The following is a 22,269-nucleotide window of genomic DNA, read 5'->3' as shown; positions in this document are numbered from 1 at the left end:
AGGCCCGATCATTAAAGGACAGAATCTTTGAGAGTGGTACCCAGGCACAGGTATGCCTGAAAAGCCGCTCAGGTGATTCTAACATGTCTGCCAGCATTGAGAACTAATTTCTCACTGTGCAAATATTCTCTGAACATATGTGCCCTGACTTCGCAGGCAATAAGAGTTGTGTCTTCTGTGTTTTTTTTTGTTTGTTTGTTCTTTAATTAAATTGCACTAGTGTTGATCTCCATCAGGGGGAATCCAGCCTTGAGTATTTCCTGAAGAGTTAAATGTAACATGCAGAAAAAAGGTGCTCCTATTAAAATTCCATTTGGTGCCTCTGCTAAATTGTTTACTGGTGTTGTTCATTCACTTCTCAGATGGTTAATGAGGGCTTACAACGTGCCGGGCACCCAGCTAAGCTTAAGGGATTTGATGCCATGCTCATGGCATGTAAATCACTGAGGAATATCTATACTGGGCTTGGCTATCTCGAAGCTCATAGTCTGATTATATTTCAGTTTTATCACCTTGAAAGGGAGACCGATTTGCTTGTGATCAGTATTTTACCTCTGTCACCCTGACTCAGTTCTAAAACTCTAGAATTGTACAAATCCCATTCAGATTCATATTTTTCCCTGCCCTGTTGTAATTTATATATATATGTGTGTGTGTGTGTGTGTGTATGTATGTTTCTGTGTGTGTGTGTGTGTGTATATATATATATTATATATATATTTAGTATTCTATCATATGTACTTCAAGAGGCCATGGCCAATTGTAGAATTGAGGTGAGGTATAAAGAAACAAACAAGCAAGCGAATAAAAAGATTGACTATAGACTCCTCTGAAAGGGTCTGTCCTGGTATTTTTTTATTTTAAAAGGGGACTGCATTAACACCCATTCAAAGCTATTTTATTGAGCCCCAGTTCCTACTGCTAACACCGCACACATAAAAATGTTTAAGTGCAAAAGGAGTTAAGTACTGTGAATCTGTCCCCAGTGTGAATATTCCATCCAAAATCTCTGAGTTTTAGAGATTCAAATGCAAGAGCATCTCCATTTCCTGGAGACCTGGGGAGAGTCCACTTCTGTAATTTTAGTATCTCCAACATTTAATAATCTCCCCGGTTCCCACTGTACCACTTTCTCGGCTAAAGTGAAAGAGAACTGTGAGTCTGGAAGCTGGGCCTGGTCACATACAAGCTGTGTTCCAATAGAAAAATCATTTCACCTTTCTGGGCCTCAGCGTCCTCATCTGGAAAATGGGAATGAAAATAGCACCTACCCCTCTTAGATTTTTGTTTGTTTTGTGCAGATCAATGAGAACATGAATGGGAAAGCACTTTATTTGGGGGGAAAACATCATGTATTTTTCTGGCTGCGTGGACTCATGCAAAATACAGGCTTCTCTCTCCCCACAAAGAGGCCTGGTGTTTGTGTTGTTAAGTCCTGGGCTTCTGGGGTTTTAGGGCAAGTGGGAGATAGTTAAGAGCCTTTCGAGGTTATAGGTCATTTTACAGGTGGGCTGGAGCCTCCAAGGAAGGCAAAACCCCACCTCAGCTTTGGTTGGGCAGAAGGAGCTTCTCATGTGAATGAGTGCCTATCACAGGGTGGAAACGGGTCTGGCAAGTTCTCTGAACAGCATACGTGTTCTCTAGGGGAAGCAGCCCTCATATGGCTGAGGGGGTCCCCGAGTTCCTGGAGGCTTGGGAAGAGCAGCGGGTATCCAGGCTGAGGCTCTGGAGGGTGGAGAGGCCATGCTGAGAAGGTCTGGGTCCACTTAGGAGTTATGTGCAAAATGAAGTGAGCCGATGGCAGAAAGTTCCCTGGAGTTCCAATAACCCACCTCCACCACAGTATTGGACTTCTCACCAAGCACAATGGGAAAAGGGCAGCATCGGCAGATTTAGTTTGACTTTTTTTAACTCTTTAAATCTAAAGCCACGTGATTTGGGGGCTGGGTTTACACTGGGAGAACTGGTTGTTTTTCCTAAGAAGCTGATGCATCCCTGACAGCCTGAGCTCCTTCCTCCTTGGACAGAAATGAGAAGCAATAATCCAGGAGAAAGATGAACAGAAGGACAGGCTGTTTGATCTCATGGTTCCCAGTTGCTTCTTCCTTCAATATTTTTTGGCCCAATGTATTTTTCCCCAGTTTTGAGATATGATTGACAAATTAAAATTTTTATAATCAGGTTGTACATGCTTTTTTAAAGGTGTGCAAAGTGATGATTTAATATCCATGTACATTGTGAAATGACTATGACAATCAAGCTAATAATTAACACATCCATCACTTCACATAGTTACCTTTCTTTGTGTGTGGTGAGGACACCTCAGTTCTACTCTCTTAGCAAATTTCGGGTCTATGTATTTTCCTATTTCTAGGATGGAAGTCAAGATTGAAAAACGAAACACCACCAACAAAAAAACTTCTAGAGTCAAAAAAAATTCTCCTGACTCTGAAAACCTGCTGCCACAAGAAAGGACTCATTTTGGGGCCAAGAACAAAACAAAATATGCCTATAGTTTAGTGATGCTGCTGATAATAAAAATAAGGAGGATATGATGTTGAGGATGATGGTGATGATGATGGTATCCTGAGGGCTACTCAGTATCAGTGCTATTCAAGGAGCTTTTTCTTCATGATCTCAATTAATTCTCACAACAACCCATGGAGGCAGGCATGATTCATCAGCCCCACTTTAAAGATGAGGCAGTTGAGAGTCAATTAGCCTCCCTGTACTACCGCGTGTAGTAAGTAACTTACTGAGATTCAGTCTCTATATGTAAATCTCTGATCACAGTCTGTTGGCGTATAAGCAAAGATTTGCCAACGCATGTGCCAGTCAAAGAATAGATACAGTGAGTATGAAAGACCCTGCTTTACACCTTGGTCAGGCCAATGACAAGTTGGGGAAGGCACAGGTTCCCAGAATGTTAGTGTTATGGTGGGTCCTGAAGATTGCCTCATCTAAAAATGATTAGCACTTTTAGATACATTTAATTTAATTTGCTTGCTTTTGCCTGTATACATCCAATGCTTTCAAATAACCATATACACCCTAAAAAAATCTGTCAATAGTCAATTGAGTTATTGATAACACCATGCTGTTTTGCCACCTCTTTCAGTTTATAAAGCAATGTTCACCTTCATCTCTTTCTGATTCTAACTGGTGTTATGCTCTCCCTTTAGCAGATGACAAAATGGAGGCTCCATAAAGGTAAGAGAAATCAGATGTGACTTTTCCAGGGTACGTTTTACAACAGTGTGAGTTTACAGTATTACACAACCAATGAGGAGATATTAGCATGGAATCACTTTCATTATTCTTGGATCTTTGGAATCAAAAAATGATTATTTGTGGCCCTAAACTAGTTGAGGAAGGAAGTCAGAACAGAACGGATTGTGAGGGATGCCCAACCGTGGACAGCTCTTACTTTCTCCTTTAGGAAGGGAGAGAGCAGAGAGATGTTTACAAAGCAACAAGTTACAATGACAAACTCTCTTACATGTGGAAGATTTGCGGAAGGAGAACTCAGAGTGAATATTATTTACTGCCTATCGGGGTAGAATTGAAGCACCCTGTGCTTCTCACAAATCACCCCGGGATCTTGAAAGCACAGATTGTGGTTCAGGTGGGGCTTGAGATTCTGCATTTCTCACAAGTTCCTGGTGAGGCCAATTTGGTTGGTCTGGGAACAATGCTTCTCAGAGTAAGGCTCTAAGGACCCTCAAGATGAACCACTTCAATCTTGAAATTTTAGAACAGAATAAGGTAAGCGCTTCTTTTCCTGTTGTTTGTTTTAGTTCGAGACAGATATTGAATAAACAATGAAAAGAACAGCAGAGAAACTGTCTTTCTGGGAAAGCTGTGGAGCTAGTATTTTCCAGGAGACATTTTTCAAGTGTCCCCACCCCCACAAGCTGGGCTCCTATTCTAGTTACTAGAAGTGGTCCACAAACCCTCTAACAATATAGAAATGGCAGGGGGGGGAAAGTCCCTCAATCTTTTAATGCAATCAAATTTCAAATTACAAAATTGGACCATGAAAGGAGATAGGGATTAAAAGGATGCTAGAAGCATCCAGCAATACTAGTTTTCTTTTTAAAGAGATTCCACGGCTGCAAAAACAGTGGGAACCACTGTTCCAGGTTATCAGATGTGTGATGTATGTCTAGACTCTCAGGCCAACACATTTCAATCTAAGTGATTAAGATAATTAAGGGAAAAGGGTGTTTGGCTTTGATTCTGTCTCATCTCCCCAGAATCTAGTGATCTATCTGAACATTAACACATCATAATGTAGTAAGAATAAGCCTGGAAACAATGACAACATGGACAAGTTAGTTCCTCCTCAAGCTCTTACCTACCCGACTACCCTAAATTCTGATAGCGGTCCTACTCTAAATGCTTTGTATGGTAATTCAAGATGAAAGGCACTATGATTTGGAGGAGAATCTCATTCCAGAAGAATAAATCACTGTGATTCACATCAGGGAGAAAACCATGAGAAGTCATTTATTTCTGTCCAATGACTGTTCACAGGCATGTATTACACACAAATATGAAAATAAGAGAGGCCACATTTAAGTAGAAGTCAGTTCTTCTGGAAAAGAATTAAAAGTTCTCTTCATAGGTACAAAAGTCAGAACTTGCTTTGATAACGTTAAAAGAAATACTAGAAATTTTTAAGTGAAAAGTTCCCTCTTACCCCCAAAGATTTTCTAGCATATCTGATAGTGATCAAAAAAATAAAAGGCGAAGTGGAGCAGGTTTAATTTTTGTCACATTCACTAATGCTTCATCAGTTCAGAGTCTATCTACTGTGTGTATATTCCCTTCTACTTGACTGGAATACTGTCTTCTACGAGGAAAGTTCTTTATTTGCAACAGAAATGGCTCATCCAGAGGCTTCTGTGTACAGGTCCTCATCAGAGGTTCCTGACCAGCCTCTAGAAAGCTCTGGGCTTTCTCACCTGCTTCTAAACCTTTCACAGCTGAAGGACCCTGATGGCGCTACTGAAGAGATAGGTTTTATTTGCTTTTTTGTGGCCTATCAAGTCAATGATCTGCAACCCAAAAAGTATGTAATTAGGCCATGATATGACCAAAGGAGTTGTTATATCTTGTCTTGTCACTGGCAAACGTGTCTACCCAAATGGCTGTGACAGCTATGGTCTATTGGGTTTGGAATGTCCTTTAATATCTCCCCAACTCCTTCTTGGTCCAGTCTGTTGACTATTACAGGCTTGCTTCTTTTTTTAACTGCTTCAATTAAATTATATATTCATCTGGCAGTGCCTAACGCTTGTTAAGAAGCCGTTAAGATTATGGACCAAAGGCAAATACTTCTTGAAACAAAAACTTGAGCACTTTTTCATTTAACGTGTGCGCGCGTGTGTGTGTACCTGTCTGTAAATTAAAAAGAAGAGGAACTCAGGAAACACACTGATCAGTAACAGCCATATTACTTTTCATCACTGAGAGCTTAGTGTCCATAAACACAAGTTCCCAAAATCACACTGATGCTACCAGCAAGAGCTCTACATTCCCTCCTTCACTATCTCTGAGAGTGGAATCAGCTCCAACCTGCAGAGCAGGCTAGCAGAAAATATAATTATCTTAGTTATCGTAATTTGTTTGGTGAACGTTCAATCAGAACTGTTGATCCATAGGGAAAAATAAATAAATGAGAGCATGAAATTCCATTCTCTTCTTAATCATTAAGTTATCAAGTTGTGTCTCAGGTATGACTATTTGAAGCTGCAAACGTGCCTTTGCCCTGACTTTGTAACAATAGCATAAGGAGGTAGAAACAGTCCAAGACCTGGACCGACAGACATTGGACTTGAAGCCCAATAGTGGGATTTCCCAGAGTGTACATCACCCTGCCTGGACCTGCTTCTCCTATCCACACACTGGTGGTTCTACTTAGGATGACCACACATGTTCTTCTGGTTTTACGACAGTCCTAGTTGAAGCCTGCTGTCCTGGAGTCATTACTACCAGTGCATCCCTTCTCTGTTACGTCATCCCATTTTAAACGATCATTTCAATGTTCCATTTTAAATGATCCATTTTAAATGATCATTATATGGGTGCCCTAACTATACTGCTTACCTGATCAGGTCATTTGTTCCAATGTTTTATATAGTACCTGGCACACTAGAGACACTACGGAAAAAATTAACTTCAAAACAGAAATCTACGTGGTGAAAAGAGTTTTAAAAGTGACAGGAAACATCATCTAAGACTGCTCACTTTAAGAAAACCTGACATATCAAAATCTAAACTTTGGAGGACTGATCAATTTGGGAGGCTTAAGTAGCCAAAAAAAAAGCAGCATGTTTTTCCGTTAAAAAAAATGCAAAACAAAGCAAACATAAATTATTCTTGGAACTCAGCGGATTAAAAAGGATTAGAGTTGCATATAATCCTACCTACTATATTTTAAAAGTCTTGTCCACATCATATAATCAGTTGAGTATATTTGGTCATTATCCTTCCTAAACTTTGCTTGACTCTGGAATCGGTTAAAGAAACAACAGATTCAAACCCCTGGATTATAGAGATTCAGGTGTAACTGAAATAACCTAGATATTTTTGGTTTCCTCTAAGCTCACTGTTGCTACCCAGATTTAAAGCTCTTAATGGACTATGTTGTGGGAATATGAAATAAAATATGAAAAACTGGAATTTATGACTATGAAAATATAAACATGAAAATGAAAACAAGAGTATCTTATGTACTGCCCTTGATGCACTGAATATTTCACAGGCAGTGTCTCAAAACTTCCAAACCACTCTGTGAGGTGGAATCAATATACCCACCACAGATGAGGTGACGGGAGGGCAAAGAAACGACTTCTCAAGGTTGCTCCACTAAGATGCAATAGAGCCTGGGGATTAAGGGCATAGACATTAGCTCTCAAGTTGAGCTGAACATCTACTTCACCCTTCCCCAAGCTCGTCTTCCCCATCTGTACCATGGCGGTCAATTGAATACTTAGTGAGACAGTTCAGTGACTGTCTTTGTAAAGCACTTAGAACACTTAGTGCTATCACACAGTAAGGACTCCATACACAGCCAATGTTATTATTGCTATTATCATAATTATTGTTATCGTTATCACAGAGAGATGATTTGAATCAAAGTTTGCTCAGTTACTGTATTAAACTTCAAGAAGTCTTAAGAAATAGTGCAAGTACCGAAGTCCTCTATTTCCACCTCATGAACATTTTCACGGGAGCATTCTCATATATATGGCAAGTTTTATTGAAGCAATTTATTTTCATGTAGTATGTGTGCCTTGTAACAGGAAACTCACAGGCAATCCCTGTTTCTTTCTTGTTACCCTGAAGCTGTCTAGAATAATTAGCTTCCCTTTCTCTTCCTGAGGGGATGCTGAATCACCAAAAAAAAAAAAAAAGCATCAGTTAAGAAAGTAAACTTTAAACCAAAAAGAAGAATAAGAATATAAATAAAAACAAGGAAATGTTATATACAATACTATGTATGAATATATATTTCAACCTGGTGTTCTAATTTTAAAGACTGGATGTGCTTTTCTGGGCACTGGGGTACAGAAGGATATAAATAAAGGCATTAGTGTCTCATTTCTATTACAAGTTCACAGAGCATCATTTTCTTTTCTTAATTGCAGAGCCCAGAAGAGCTCATCAGGATGAGTGAAAACAGTGGAAAAGATTAAAAGCTAAAATCAAGAACAACTTCAACAGGGCACTATCAATAAAAGAGAGTGGAGTAACTATTGCTGCCATGTTTTAACTCAACAGATTAGAATGTGAGTCCAAAATAGCTTCCTTCTGACCCTGAATCCTTGTCTTAACTGCAGATCTATCCCCTCATGAACTAAGCCCTCAGTTTCTCGTTCATCTGAGAATACTATTCTTGGCATCACCAAGTTTTAGAATGCTCTCACTCTATTTTTAATTTAAATCCACCCGTGGATTTCTCAAAAAAAGATTGAAAATGTAAATAAAATATAATAAGGAGTCTATCGTAGAGTTGCCAACTCTTACTTTGCCAAGGAAGAACATTAAAAACAAAACTGGATAAAAAAAGAAGAAAGCAAAGCTGTTGTCATCATTTCATACAAGAAAAGCTATTTTTCACAGCATATGCGAAAGAAGCACGGGTAAAGCCTGGCCATTCCCCAGACAAGGGAGTTGACGGCCATATTACATTGTCCGTGTTCTTCTCCTGTCCTGGTAAACCAGTAAGTGTCATCAGGTCTTGAGCTGGCCAAGGGAGCTAGTGCTTCACACAAAGCACCAGGATAAGACCTTGAAATCCCTCCTTACACACATCTACAAAGGATGGGTGCAGGGGCTTGTGACTGCTTTTTAATCAGAAACAGTTTCCACCCTTATCTAACTTGGTTCACATAAGAGGAATGGGGAAAACAATGCAACTTCCCGCCTTTCTCTGCTTTGCATGGTCTACCCTCATTAAGGGATCCACATTACCCATAGACGAAGCTTTCTATATTCTACTCCACAGCAAGAGAAAGTAAAATTGTTAAGTCCCTAAAGTATAACAGTATTTTGAAAATTAACCTTTCTACCAAAAAACCCTTAAATGGTAAATTAAATTTTCCATTCAGGAGGCTCATATGCTTTATAGGCTGACAACCCCTTCATTTTTCGTCTATATGATTTGGTAAGGACTCCACATAAAATGGTGTATCGTTTTAAATGCAATTATTAGCCTTATTTTAATGACGGCATTTCTCTATTATTTAATCTAAATCCAGGACGTCAGAAGTCCTAAAGTAGAGAGGGTACCCACATAAATGGAAATCAACTCAAACCCCTTTAGTTTTTCAGTTTAGATCAAACTAAGGTTGTACGTAAGGATTTAGTTCTATGTCCTGTAGTTTAGCTTATGATGAAATATTATAAGAGCATAGAAATGATAGTTTTTTCCTATCTGTCCATCCTTCCTTCCTTCTTTCTTTCTTTCCTTCCTTCTTTCCTCTCTCTCTCTCTCGCTCACTTTCCCTCTTTTCCTTTTCTTCCATTCTTCCTCCCTCCCTCTGTCCCTTCTGCCCTCCTTCCCTCGCTTCCTTCCTTTTTCTCTCTTCTCCCTTTCTTTCCATTCATCCACCTCACCACCTATGTATCTATCATCTATCTACTTTTCTAACCATCCATCCATCCATCTATCCATCCACCCATCTATGCATGTATGTATCCATCCATCCCTACCACCCATATAATTTTAAATAGTTGATCTACAGATCAACCTCTCCATGACTCCAAAGACATGACTACTTATTCCTATTGAGTTTTAAGAAAGAACTACTAATCTATTTCTCTCTGAGATAGAACCTTTTATTCATAGGTTGTAGTATCGCATTTAATAGATGTTCTAGCATGGGGCTTGCGACTGGCTGAACTTGACAAGTCCTGACCTCCTTGTATTAAGATTTACCTAGATACTGTTATGAGTCCTCCATGAGGTCTTAAGGCAGAAGTGTGTGTGTGTGTGTATGTGTTGTGTATACATATATTTTTCACATATGAATAATATATATACACAACACACATATATGTGTATGACCATACATATATGTATTTCAAGTGCAGCGAGCACGATGACTGATATTATGGCATTTTAATTGGGTTTCCATTAAGCTGAGCTATACGAAATTGCCAGTGGTGCACCATGTGGGGCACACAAAGGTAGAAATTTCACACGGTACAGTCTAACATTGCTGATGAAAGTTAAAGGTCTCAAAAAACAAAAAAAAAAGGGTAGAAAATAAAACAAACAGAAGCCTGTTGCTTGCTGTCTCTATGCTCAGTCTGTATGGCCAGGACTACTACTGTATGTCAGAAGCTGCTAACTTTCAGGGGTCTTTACGGAAATGCATGTCTTATATGAAAACAGTGGCCCAGGGTAACTATCAGGGCAACTGGATCGTCGTGAAATCTTGGAGTGAACCATTTTATTACCTTCTCCTCTAGCTGGTCTGAATTGAGTTCCCTTCTGCCCTAACGTGGAGGGCCGTTTCCATGCACTGGTTGTTAGGGGATGTTAGAATGTTTAGCAAGCAGGACAAGCATGACAAATGTCTGCCCTTTTGGCGCAGTAACATTTTCATCAAAGCAGTGTACACATCAGACATATTTACCCAAATATCTGTAGCATAATTCATTGGAAAAGGAAATCTCCCCCCACCACCACCCCTCCACCTCCCAGTCTGGCTGCTCAAAGATGCAACAAGGACCAAGTCGTGGACACAAAGAAACCGAAAGCCAATCAATAAAGAGAAGCCTGTCCCCAGGCTTAATTCAAGCAAGCCATTCACTGAGTTACTGTGATGATGGACCTGTCAAATCCAGAACATACCACGAACACATCAGCAACACCAAGTGGCATGCAATGACCAGATGACCATTGGCCCCACTGCCATGCTTTGATTGGTTCAAGCTCAGAAAACCATCTCCCTTGAGAGTTCGGACAGTTGGCTTTCCACAAATCAAAGTGAGATTTGAAGTAAAGATTTGAGGTGAGGTCAAAGGCTTACCAAATGTTTCCTAAATGCCAAGGAAAGATGTTTGCCTATTGTCATTCAATTCATCAATAAGACTATAAAATTACCTAGTCCAGTCAGGTCTTTTTCTTTGGGGGAAATCTCTGCCCACACCAGACGGTCTTCATTCTGGAGGTCAGCATTCAGAAACTCTCAGGGTACTCCGAGATAATCAGCATGTGATCATTTAACCAAGAAGATGTCGGGTGGGGAGTTGCAAGGTGGCCGTCAAGGACGTTCTGGCCAGTCCTGAGGCTACTGGAGTTCAAGATTTTCCAAAGGCCCCTGAATCTTTAATTTGATGAGGGCTTAATTTGTGCTGATAAAAGGTAAAATTCTACCGACTGGGGACATCAAACTTCTTTCCCTTTCAAGATGTCTGAAGAGTGAATCTCACGATTAGAGAGAAAGTTTGTTGCAGCTTCTCTTTTGATCAAGTTGACAGCCAGTGAGCGTGACCCAAACATTCTCTATTCCTGCTGATTTTACTTCCTATTTTGAAGGAGTTTCTTTGGGTTAAGAAGCTTTTCTCTTTGTCATCCTGCCTTTCTTCTAGAAAGTAGGAACTAAGAGTCTCTCCCTACTGATATGACACTGTAATTGAGTAAAAAGAAATGATTACACAGCTGCCCTGAGATAATTCTAGATAATTGGCATCTTAATCTAGATTCGAAAGCTATTCTGATCATTTCACATTTTCCCCCAAATGTGTGTCTTCTCTAAAAGGGTCTTCCTTCTCTTTACCTGCTTACTAAAAATAAAAGGAAGTACCACCATTTCATAAATACACTTTACAAATCAAACCAGAAACATCACTTTAAAGATTGTTTTCTGGTAATTTACCTATTACTGCATTTCCCTCAATGCAATATTTCCATACGTGGCAAGTGTCTTGCTTATAATAAAGTGAAACAGGGCTAGCAATCAATTGCCTCAGCAACCAAAAAGACCTAATGTGCAAATTTCTTTAATGAACAGCAAGAGGCCAATTATATGGACAAGAGTATATTTAGTTGGTTTCTTCAACTGAAACTATTACACCGAAGTGGGAATTGCAGAGTTAGTCAAGATTTACCAAACCAAGAATGAGGGCAATTTTTCAGTAGGACATGTTGCTGGTGAGAAATCTTAATAATATTAAAACAACAGATTTCATAAATACATTTGCATATATGGTGCCCCCAAATGCAGCAAAATGTTAATTTTTAAGATGAATGCAAATAGAGATGGCCAGATTCTCAAGTAATTCTATCTAAGAATAGTATTAAACATTGTTTTTTATTTTCCAAATGTCTAGATTGGTTTTATTAAAGAAAGCAATTTAAATTATATCTTTGTAATTAACCTTTTTTTCAGCTTGGGGATAGATGCACTTATACTGAGAAGCAAGATAAAAAATCCAAAGACATAAATCTGTTTAAGATTCTTATAATTATGCAGCAGGCTAAAGTTACTATGATTATAATTATATAGAGAGTGGGTGTTGGAGAATTTAGCATCTAGAGATATTTTCATAAAAATAATTAAGGGTTGTAGATGAACCACATTACAATTGATATTTTGTGAATCTTCAGTGTGCAGAATTTAATAGCATTAAGTCTTTTCATTTGTAGAATGATCTTGAGGATTTCAAGATTGTCATCATTTTTATTAGCTTTTCTGACCCTCTCAATTTCCCTAATCTAGTGTCAAAGTGTATTGAAGACAGCAACTTCTATAAGACATATTTTGCATCCTGGCAACTGATGATTGGGTAACTGGATAATTTAGGCAATTAGAACTGCACATTGACAATAGTTTGGGTTCCTCTGGAAGCTCCCTCCAGCCTTGAGAGCTCGTGATGGCTGTTCATAAGAAAACAGGAATAATACCTGCATACATTCAGACAACAGATCTCAACTCTATCTTGCCAAAGAGCCATTTTATTACAAGTTTAGGCAGGGGGTTTTCAAAGTGAGGCTTTTTGGGTTCAGGAATTTCTTTTGCTTTAGTATACCTGAGAAGAAGTCTGTAGTTACAATGAGCTAACGACACACCTTGTGAGAAATGGAATGGAACTGCAGAGAAAGCATACCACAGCAAACCAAGATAAGGACTGAGTCACAAGAGGCCAGGGAGGAGAACCAGTGTCTGCCGACACTCCCCATTCTCGAGTCCAAGACATCGCCTGCTTACCTGTCGGACCCAGCATGCCTCAGCCACACATGCAAATTGGTACCATTACTGTTTTATTCATGAAACATATTTTTAAATTAAAGGAGTCATTACCCAAAATAAGCACCCTCCCTGACACTTGTGCATGCAGAGCATCTGAACATTCACATTTATGTCCTCAGAAAACAGAGCCAACGATTTGCATTCGATACGGAAACGCACACTTTTTTTTCCAAAGCACTTATACAAAAATAGCTGTGGCTTGCCATTTCAGAAACCGAGTCATCTGTTAAGCCTGGGTAACGCGTAATAGAGCTCCTCCATCCCCCAGCCTTCACCCCCGACATCCAATTCTGACTTCTGCATTTCTTAAACCCTTCCGCTGCCAGTCTTAACATGTGGTGTGCATTACAAATAAATGTTGGCTTCTGTTCATACGGTCATTGGGCGTTGCCAAAAAGAACGACTCTCCTTATGAATGCCAGATACACCTCCCCCATTCCTTTGGTTTGGATCAAAAAATGCAATAAGGGGAATGCCTTCCTGGATGTACAAAGATGTAAAAACAAAAAAAAAAAAAAAAAGGGAAACGGGGTGCTGAAAATCGAGGTAAACCTGCAGGATCATCTCCTGGTTTTTGTCCTATGCATTAGATGAAACCAGGGTGTTACAGAGAAGACCATGAGAAGGTTGGTACAGGGAGTATACTTTGTGCATGCAAGGCGTGCTGTCACAGGAATTGAGATCAGGAAAACAACTATGCACGGACAAAATATATCACTATCTTTGTGTCTCAGCAGAGAGGGCGAGTGCTTAGAATGAGCTAGGCGTCATTGTGCATCCTCTCTCTATGTGGCCCCCTGTTGACCTTCACCATGAGACCTAACTTTTGGGGTGCTGCCTCCCCAGCAGTCATGCATTTGCACCAAGACCAGACGAGAATCTCATCTCCCACGTGTTAAGTTAATTTCCAGGTAAATGTCAAGCATGAGAAGGAAGGCCCTTACCTGTCACTGTAGGCAGCAGCAGTGGCAGGGGTGGGCTGGGCGTAGCGATATGCAGCGTAACCACCCTAAAACACAAGGAGAAAGTGGACTTAGGAACGCAGAGGAAGCCAACTCAGGGCGCCCGATTGTGAGACCACATCAGAACAGTGGTTACCCACCTCTAACAAACTAAAGTGGAGGTTAATGAAAGCTTAGTATGGAAACACGCCAGAGAGATGGGGGGTGGACCACCAACCCCAGCTGGATGTTAAAAGTTAGCAGTTGTAAGCATATCCCAAAGGGACAACCCAGAGACCCTCTGAAAGAGATGTACCTACGTGTTAATTAATGGTAATTGTTTTGGGGTGGGGAGGATTATGGGGAATTATTTAAATGCTCTTTATGCTTTGCTGAACTTTCCAGATTTTCAAAAATGAGTATGCTTTACCTTTACTTATCAGCTATTAACTTACATTTTATTCAATCTTTGATTACTTCCTTAAAAATCCAATATTGGTCAAGCTAATGCCCTGCTTACTTTGATATTTATTAAAAAAAAATAAGATAACCCCTTGATTGAAAGTGTATTAGCCATCTGTTGCATGTGTAGTTGTTCAACCACTAAAGCAGTTAAAGAAGACTGTCTCCAGCTTTCTATATATCACGTAATGATTAAAAAAAGGAATGGTGAGCACTTAAAAATTCTGTCTTTTCAGCTAAAGATATCACACTGGTTCAGATGGAGAATTTGTTTGGTGTGGAAAATATAAAGTCTTCCAATTTGTAAATACAATCATTAGGAGAGAAAAAAAATCTGAGAAAAATAATTAACATTTAGTTGTATGTACCAGTAATTGCAATTGTTCAATTAAGCAGAGGACAAACAAACGGGCATATTCTAAAGGAACTGTGTTCAGTGGAGCATTGATTATCAAACTGTGAAAATAACAGAGCTCCTTGCTCAGCAGACCACAGCGATACATCAACCACTGTCGAATGATTTCAGCACAGTTAACAAGCAGGATCCAGTCTCCACCGATAACACAGGGACCATTCAGGTTCTAATTAGAATACATAGTCCCATAATCCTCTGGGAGAAGGGTTCTCACCCTCACTGTAGAGGGGCAATTCAGGACAGACTGCGATGTCAGAGGGCATCTAACAGCATAAATAACTGGTGTAATGGGGGGATTTAATGGTAGGGTTTTGGGTGAAGGAGTTCATTATATTTGGCTCCAGGTATAGGACAGAAAACAGATGAACGAGAAAATTGCAAGAAGCGTCGCTATCACTTACACAGCAATTCCAAAAAGCTAGTTTCTCCTTAATCAAGTTCCTTCTTTGGATCATGCTAGAGACGATACCTCCAAGACATGCTGACAGATAATCACCAATAATTTGGAGCCAGTATTAAAAAAAAAAAAAAAGTCTCCCTTGAAAAACAATGTGAAAGTTAAAAAAGGAGGTCTTAGCCAGATACCACCTGGTGTTCCAAACACCATGTTCTCTAATTAGGAACGGAGAAACTCATTAAATGTGCTGAGGAGATGGAAAACCAAAGCAATTGTCACACCCAGCACCAAGCTCCAGATACAGAGTGATGCGCTGAGGGATACAGACCGATGGGCTGAGGGAAAATCGGGGTCATCAGATTTCTGGAGCCATTCTTTTCATCTGCTTGCCCATCTCTTCAGCTTTCATCACGCAGCCATAAAAGACACAGGTCTGCAGGTATGTATGTTCCTGAACTTAATGAGGAAGGGAGGGGCTGGCATTGGTTTCCTGATTGCTAGGAGGCCTTAGCTGCAACCAGCTGAAAGCTCTGAATGGAGAAAGTTTGAGTGTGTGTTTTTCTTTCACTTCCAGAACGGAAAAGAAAAGTTATTGCAAAGTTCTTTGCATCAAGTTCCGTGTCAATCAATCATGCCTTGGTGACTGTGAATTTGGTCCCAGTAAAGATTTCTGGCCACGTCCTGCTTGCAAACCTTCTTTGAACTCTGTAGGACTCCCCCAACTTCTGCAATGTTTTCCGTCAATGGAAGTAGGTAGCAAGTTTGATAAGTGGGAAAAACTGTGGCAGTGCAAATAGAATACACCTAAAACAAACCTCACTGACTATTAGGTTGATACTTATTGCATGAATATAAAATGGATGTGTGTACACCTGGGATCCTTCAGAGGGACTTATCTATGACGCTTCAGGAAAGATCCATCCTCTGTATGTCTGCATAATGACTTGGCCATTTAGAGAAAATAAATGTGTTTCCATGCAAGACAGGCACAAGTGGTCAATGTCCTGACACTTATCTTTGTTATTTAAAAATGTGTTTACAAGTATTCCTGATTCATGAGTCAAGGTCATAGTTTGCTAAAGTCTGTGGAACCAGTGGAGAGATTTTGACCTTGGTCAGTGATCTTCTTGCTGTCCAGCAGACCTGATGATATCAGAAATGTTCTATATCTTTGCTGTCCAGTATGGTAGCTGCTTGTCCTAAATGTCCACTGAACCCTTGAAATGTGGCTGGTACACCAAATGGAGTTTTTGATTTGAGTTCATTTGAATTTAAATGTACACAACCACATGGGGCTGGTGGCTACAGTATTGGACAGTCCAGGCCTAAGTGATCCCTGAAATATGTAATAATTGGAAAAAGAAAAGGACTGGATGGCTGGGTGTCACCACATCTATATAGTGCATTGTCTTCGTTCGCTATTTTTCTTCTGTATGAAATCCGTTTAAGGGGAAAACCAGAGTTGTGTATTAACTCCGTATATGTGTTCATACACTGTAAAGTAATAAAAAAAAATACAAATTGCTTTAATTAGCCGTTCTAACAGGTGACTCTAATCAGTTTTATTGCCCTATATTTTGCAGCTTGTTGAGCACAGCCAAAGCTTCTGCAAGGTTCTGGAGTAATGTCTGAAAAAAGAAGCACTCACTCCTATTCGAGATCACCAAACCATGTTCACATTGAAACTGGTCCTCCCAGACGTTAGGACAAAAAAATGCATCCTTGACAAGCAGATTTTTCCCACCACCAAACCAAAGGTAAAAAAGGGATGACAAACACAAAATGGTCTACACTCCCTACTCACAAAACGTACTCACTTTCACATGCTAGGCAGCAAAATACAAGTGTGAACTTATAGAACATACGCATTTTAAATGTCATTATGGACTTCCGCTCTCAACCTGGCCACCACCACCAGATGCGGCCATGGGAGATACTGACTCACATGGTCAGAAACACTTCCTTTGTTAGCAAGACTTCTGGAGGTCCACTGGGGGAAGTTATCGACTAAGGACCTTTAATGATACACCAATGAACCATTTTCAAAACTGTGCTTGGTGGCATATTCATAGTGGCAGGGAAGGGCAAGGTTTCATGACCAAACAGGTTTGGGAGATGCTGAGTGAAATGAAACTGGATACTCATTTGTGGAACTTTGTAAAGCATTATTAATGAGCCCTGTGGCTCTCCACTGCATCACAGAGTGGTTTGACAACGGAAATCACACGTTTAAACTTGAGAGCATACTTTTGGAAAAAGATGTTCAAATATCCAAACGGCGAATTGCTTAGGAAGCGAGGTAAAATTTTTGTCATTGGTGGGGACACAGGGATTGGGTAGGGCTTTTCCTTTCTGAGAACATCCAAGGATCTCACTTTGTCTAAAACAGGTGGATTAATATACATAAAATTGATTCACTATAATGACATTTAAAGAACATTTGCAAAATGTAAAACATAAATATAAATCGTTACTCTTTTATCTGCGTATGTTCAGCTATTTCTGAAATATGGCAATGGAAGTCCTGTTTTCTTAGAAAGTGAAAATAAAAGTTGATGTCAGGAATTTTAACTGTTTGGTCCGCTCCTAGGTCCAAGTACCCATTTTTTATATTAGATTTCTTATTAAAACTTGATTAATCTCACAGTAAAAAAAAAAAAGTACCTTCTTAATTGACTTAATACTGAACCAAAACGAGGATGCAGGTCACAGGGAAACTCCCACTGATCATTAGTTTTCATTCCTCTTTCCTTTTATTTGACAGTTTTAATGTTGGTTTTAGACCTAGCCAGCTATACTTCGATGGATGTGTTGATTTTTTTCTGTTTCCTTCCTACAAGTTCGCTCATTTGGGTGTTGCTTCAGCAGTGGGAAATAGGTTTCAGAGCTACGGCAAAAGTTGTGAAATAAATTTATAAGAAGCTATAATGAAACCAGGGGAAGTTATGTTAGCTATGCTGACCCTCAATGCTGGATGTATAAAAGGCTTCTTGGTTTAACCATCCCAGTTGACTCCAGGAACCTACTAAAAAAATTTTTTCAGACAATTGGTTCAATGAAACCCTTGAATTATTTTCACTGAGTTTATAGTCATTGAAGCCAGACACATTTTAAGCCAAGAAATGAAGAGCCAAGCCAGACCTTTTGACACACAATCTAGCAAAGAGGGAAACATTTCATGATGAGCATCTCTCTTCTAGAAGAATTCACATCAAAACTGGAAAATTCAGTTAAGTCTTTCCTCCTTCTATGTTAGAGACCACCTCCCCTCCCCGCAATTGTCTTGTTAGTAGGATTTCACAGCAAACCCACAATCAATAGTGATGAGTTTTTCCACCAGCCGGGATTTCATACCTGCAGCAATTTATTGCCATACACAGGCTCTTGATACACTACTCTATAAGGAAACAGAAATGTAATGTTTTTCAATGCAAAAATGAAATAAAAGAAAATGCATACGTCAGACAGAAATTCCAGAGCAATTCATTTACAAGTTTGCTTCTCTTATTTCACTAAGACCTAAGAGTGACCCATCAAACCAAAAGAAAGACTAAGCAATGCCGAGCCTTTTTTAGCTACAAAATCTCTGTAACTGAGAGTATCAAGACAGTGGGGCTGGGGATCAAACCGCACTCACCGTATTTGTGTTATAACCTGTGTTTATTTTTAAAGAAGAAAAAAGGATATTTTCATGGCTTCTTCCCCTACCAGCATATTTCAATAGCTCAAGTTAACTCGCTCACATTTCTCTCTTTATCTCATGATTGGAATTCTCTGGAACACCTGAGGATTTAACTTTGCTGCCTAATGATTGAGGCAATTAGGATGACAGCACAGTGGCAACCAGAACTGTATCAACGCCTTTATATTTTTTTAAATTTCATTTCATGTAATAACACAACACAATTGCATTTCATGAAACAATGAATCACAATGAAGCTATCGAAGCTGCTTTTAACATACATGACTAGAAACATTGTGTGTGTGTGTGTGTGTGTGTGTGTGTGTGTGTAATATATATTTTTTATATAGTCTGGCTTTTCTTTCCAATTTAGTTCTACTTAGCCTTCCTTTTAAAGTTAAAATCTACGTTTATGGAACTACAACTGTAAAAGTTCTTTCTCTCTCTCTCTCTCTCTCGCTTATTTGAATGTTTCAAGTACAGATATTATTCCCTGTGGCTTGTCCACCCCATACACTCTCCATTATCCTCTCACTTCTCACCCTCCCCCTTTCCTTTTTTTCACTGCATTTCTCAAGTTTGCTCAATAGGGACAACAGTGTTATTCTGTTGGCCCAGGGCTTAAGGGTTGAACTCGGCAATTAGATCACATGGGCTCAAACCCCAGTGACAGTGAAGATTTCTGAACAAATAATTTCATCTCTTTCCTGAAAAAAGTTTCCTCCTCTGGGAAAAAAAAAAAAATGGAGGTGATGGGTAATGAGATTGCTCCTTGATAGGACCATGTGCAGAGGGAATGAGGTGATGTAACAGTTCAGTGTCTTGTCTCTTACACAGGAGGGGCTTAACTTCTGGATGGGCTGTTGCCTCCTCCCCCATCATTACTGACCAGCCTAATGAGGACCCCCAGCTGGATCAGATCCTGAAAACAGGATCTCAGGAATAAACACTTGGGGTTTTTATCTGGAGAATTTTCTCTTCCCACCTTTCAATGTTACTGACACTTCTGTCCTGAGCGCAAACATCAGTGAAATGAGGACACCTTTTTAAGATCCATGGACAGCAGAGTGACATGAATGCAGAAATAATTGTATTTAAGTCATGGTGTCACCCAGAACCTTGTTATAACGGGATTTAGGCATGATGCAGAAATGCACTGGAATCTCATCCAGACATATTCACTAGGGAGCCTCTCGGCTGCACTGAGTGTTAGAAAGCTTAGGGCTTTTCTAATAAAAGGGAGCGAGGTTAACATTTATAGTCTATATCATCAGGACTTCCCTGGTGGCACGGTGGTTAAGAATCTGCCTGCCAATGCAGGGGACACGGGTTTGAGCCCTGGTCCAGGAAGATCCCACGTGCCGTGGAGCAACTAAGCCCGTGTGCCACAACTACTGAACCTGCACTCTAGAGCCTGTGAGCCACAACTACTGAGCCCGCATGTCACAACTAATGAAGCCCACGTGCCTAGAGCCCGTGCTCTGCAACGAGAAGCCACTGCAATGAGAAGCCCGCCCACCACAGCGAAGAGAATCCCCACTCGCCGCAACTAGAGAAAGCCTGCAATGAAGACCCAACACAGCCCTAAAAAAAAAACAAGAAAGAAAGAAAAGATACCATTACTCTATATCATCTCTCTCTCTCTCTCACTCTTCCTCTCACTCTCTGGTGCCCTCCTGCTCCCCCGTCTTCTCTTCCCTTCTTTCCAGTGCCCAGAACTCTACTCTCTTTTGTTTCTACTGAGAGTTTCTCAGATCTTTTTTAACAGCTCTATTATCATTTCCTTCTCTGCATTTTCAATAGTTATCTTTTGATCAAATGCCATATTCTTTGCTATCTCCCTGAGCAGGTGAAAACACTTGTCTTGGTTCAGTTCAGCAACCCTTATTTTCAGCTCCTTGATTGATGCCAGCCTTATGAGATCTCTAGCTTCACCCCTAAATCTAATGGATTGCTTTGCAGGTCCTGGGGACGTGGTCCTTCAACTTTCAAATGGTTGATCATACCCATGTATCGCTTCTCCTATTATTTATATATTTTTTCATTACCTTGGCCCACTTTTTTTTTTAATTGACGTATAGTTGATTTACAATGTTGTGCCATGGCCCACTTTTTAATTCAGAAGAATTTATGGAAATGGGCACCACTAAACAATGAGTGAACTTGTAGGTCTGACAGGCTAGTGATGGAAGCTCAATTCCTACCTTTCAAAATACTAAGTTTGTGTGTGTGTGTATAGTGTGTCCTCAGGTAGAAGGGACCCAGGTGATGACTTTTGTGACCCTCCTTGCTGACTCAGAAACCCCTTGGCCATCTGCACTGGGCCTGAGCATAACAGGCAGCATTTCCCCTGCAGGGCTGGGCTCCCGAGTTAAGATGATTCTTCTTTGCACTCAGCCCAAAGGAGCGGCCCTGGTTTTGAACCTTAGCTTCTAGCTCACAGCATCTTCTTACAAATCCACTGCCTCCAGCACTTTCGGGGTGTCCATGATTATCACTCTCTCTCTCACTTCAATCTTCTCTTCCCTGAAAAGTTTAAGAGGAGCTAATTCTAGGTAAGGGGGATTGCTAGTTACAGGGATCCTGCGGGTCTTTCAAATCCTCTGTGCTTTGGCAGGAAGGGGAGATGCCAGAGGGCTCCACCATCAGGTGGGAGGGATGGGGACCTTGGATGACAAAGAGGAGAAGGAGTGGAGAAAGCAGGGTATGTACAAAAGGTCAGGCGTTCTGGTACCCATGCTGTTACAGTTGCTGGGTTGCTCTGATCCACTGTCAAGGCTGAGGATAATCGGGGCAGGAAGATTTGGAGAGCAGCCTCCCCTTACTTTCCTCAAAAGTAAGCAAAGCCAGAAGCTTATTACTCTGCCCAATAAAATGAAAAAGAAATAACTGGTTTAGACCTATTAGAGGGGACCGATGTGTCTAAGACATGTCCCAGGTCTTCTCAGGATGGCCCTAGACCTATTTATTGTGCACTATTTTTTTAACACCTTTATTGGAGTATAATTGCTTTAAAATGTTGTGTTAGTTTCTGCAGTACAACAAAGTGAATCAGCTATACGTATACATATATCCCCATACCCCGCCCTTGCGTCTCTCTTCCACCCTCCCTATCCCACCCCTCTAGGTGGTCACAAAGCACCGAGCTGACCTCCCTGTGCTAGGGCACTATTTTTAATGAGATCAAACGAGCAAGCCACACACTTCCTTTAAATAAAATAGAACCTTGCGTGCCTTTTTATGAACCTCTTTAATCATCATTTCTTTAAAAAAAAATGGAGCACGGGGGACATTTCTAATCATCAGAACATACCAGTATCTAAAAGGAGGTAGGGGTAGCAGCTTGAAATAGCACATTCAAGATTATAATATACTTCTGGCCAGGATGAATCCTGCACCATAAGCTTTAGAGTGCTGGAAATATTCATATTCTTTTTTGCCTTAAATCAACTTAAGGCCATCTATGAGCCCTTGGTTTGCTGCCCTGATGGGGCAGAGTCTAGTTCATCACTGTCCCCCACATGCATACACCACCCATGCAGCAAGATTCCAAAGCCGCCTTCGGATACAGAGTAAAGTATTCCAGAAGCTACCTTCCTGGA

General features: G+C 40.3%; 1 protein-coding gene across 7 annotated transcripts in view; it reads right to left on the bottom strand.

Annotated features, from left to right (window-relative positions):
* The window catches only part of RBFOX1 (RNA binding fox-1 homolog 1), a 2,234,275-nt gene that overhangs the window by 23,896 nt on the left and 2,188,110 nt on the right, over nucleotides 1-22,269 (bottom strand). For 4 of the 7 annotated variants that reach the window (XM_032606353.1, XM_032606358.1, XM_032606355.1 and 1 more), the window contains one exon: nucleotides 13,715-13,779. In XM_032606353.1, coding sequence (XP_032462244.1) covers nucleotides 13,715-13,779 — 65 coding nt within the window. Of the gene's footprint in view, nucleotides 1-13,714; nucleotides 13,780-18,339; nucleotides 18,383-22,269 lie in introns of all 7 variants that reach the window. The other 3 variants (XM_032606356.1, XM_032606354.1, XM_032606357.1) reach the window with 1 other exon arrangement.

This window comes from Phocoena sinus, chromosome 15, assembly GCF_008692025.1.
Source record: "Phocoena sinus isolate mPhoSin1 chromosome 15, mPhoSin1.pri, whole genome shotgun sequence".
In the NCBI taxonomy this organism is placed as follows: domain Eukaryota; kingdom Metazoa; phylum Chordata; class Mammalia; order Artiodactyla; family Phocoenidae; genus Phocoena; species Phocoena sinus.
Note: the sequence above shows the minus strand (reverse complement) of the source record. Positions and strands in the feature narration are given on the sequence as shown.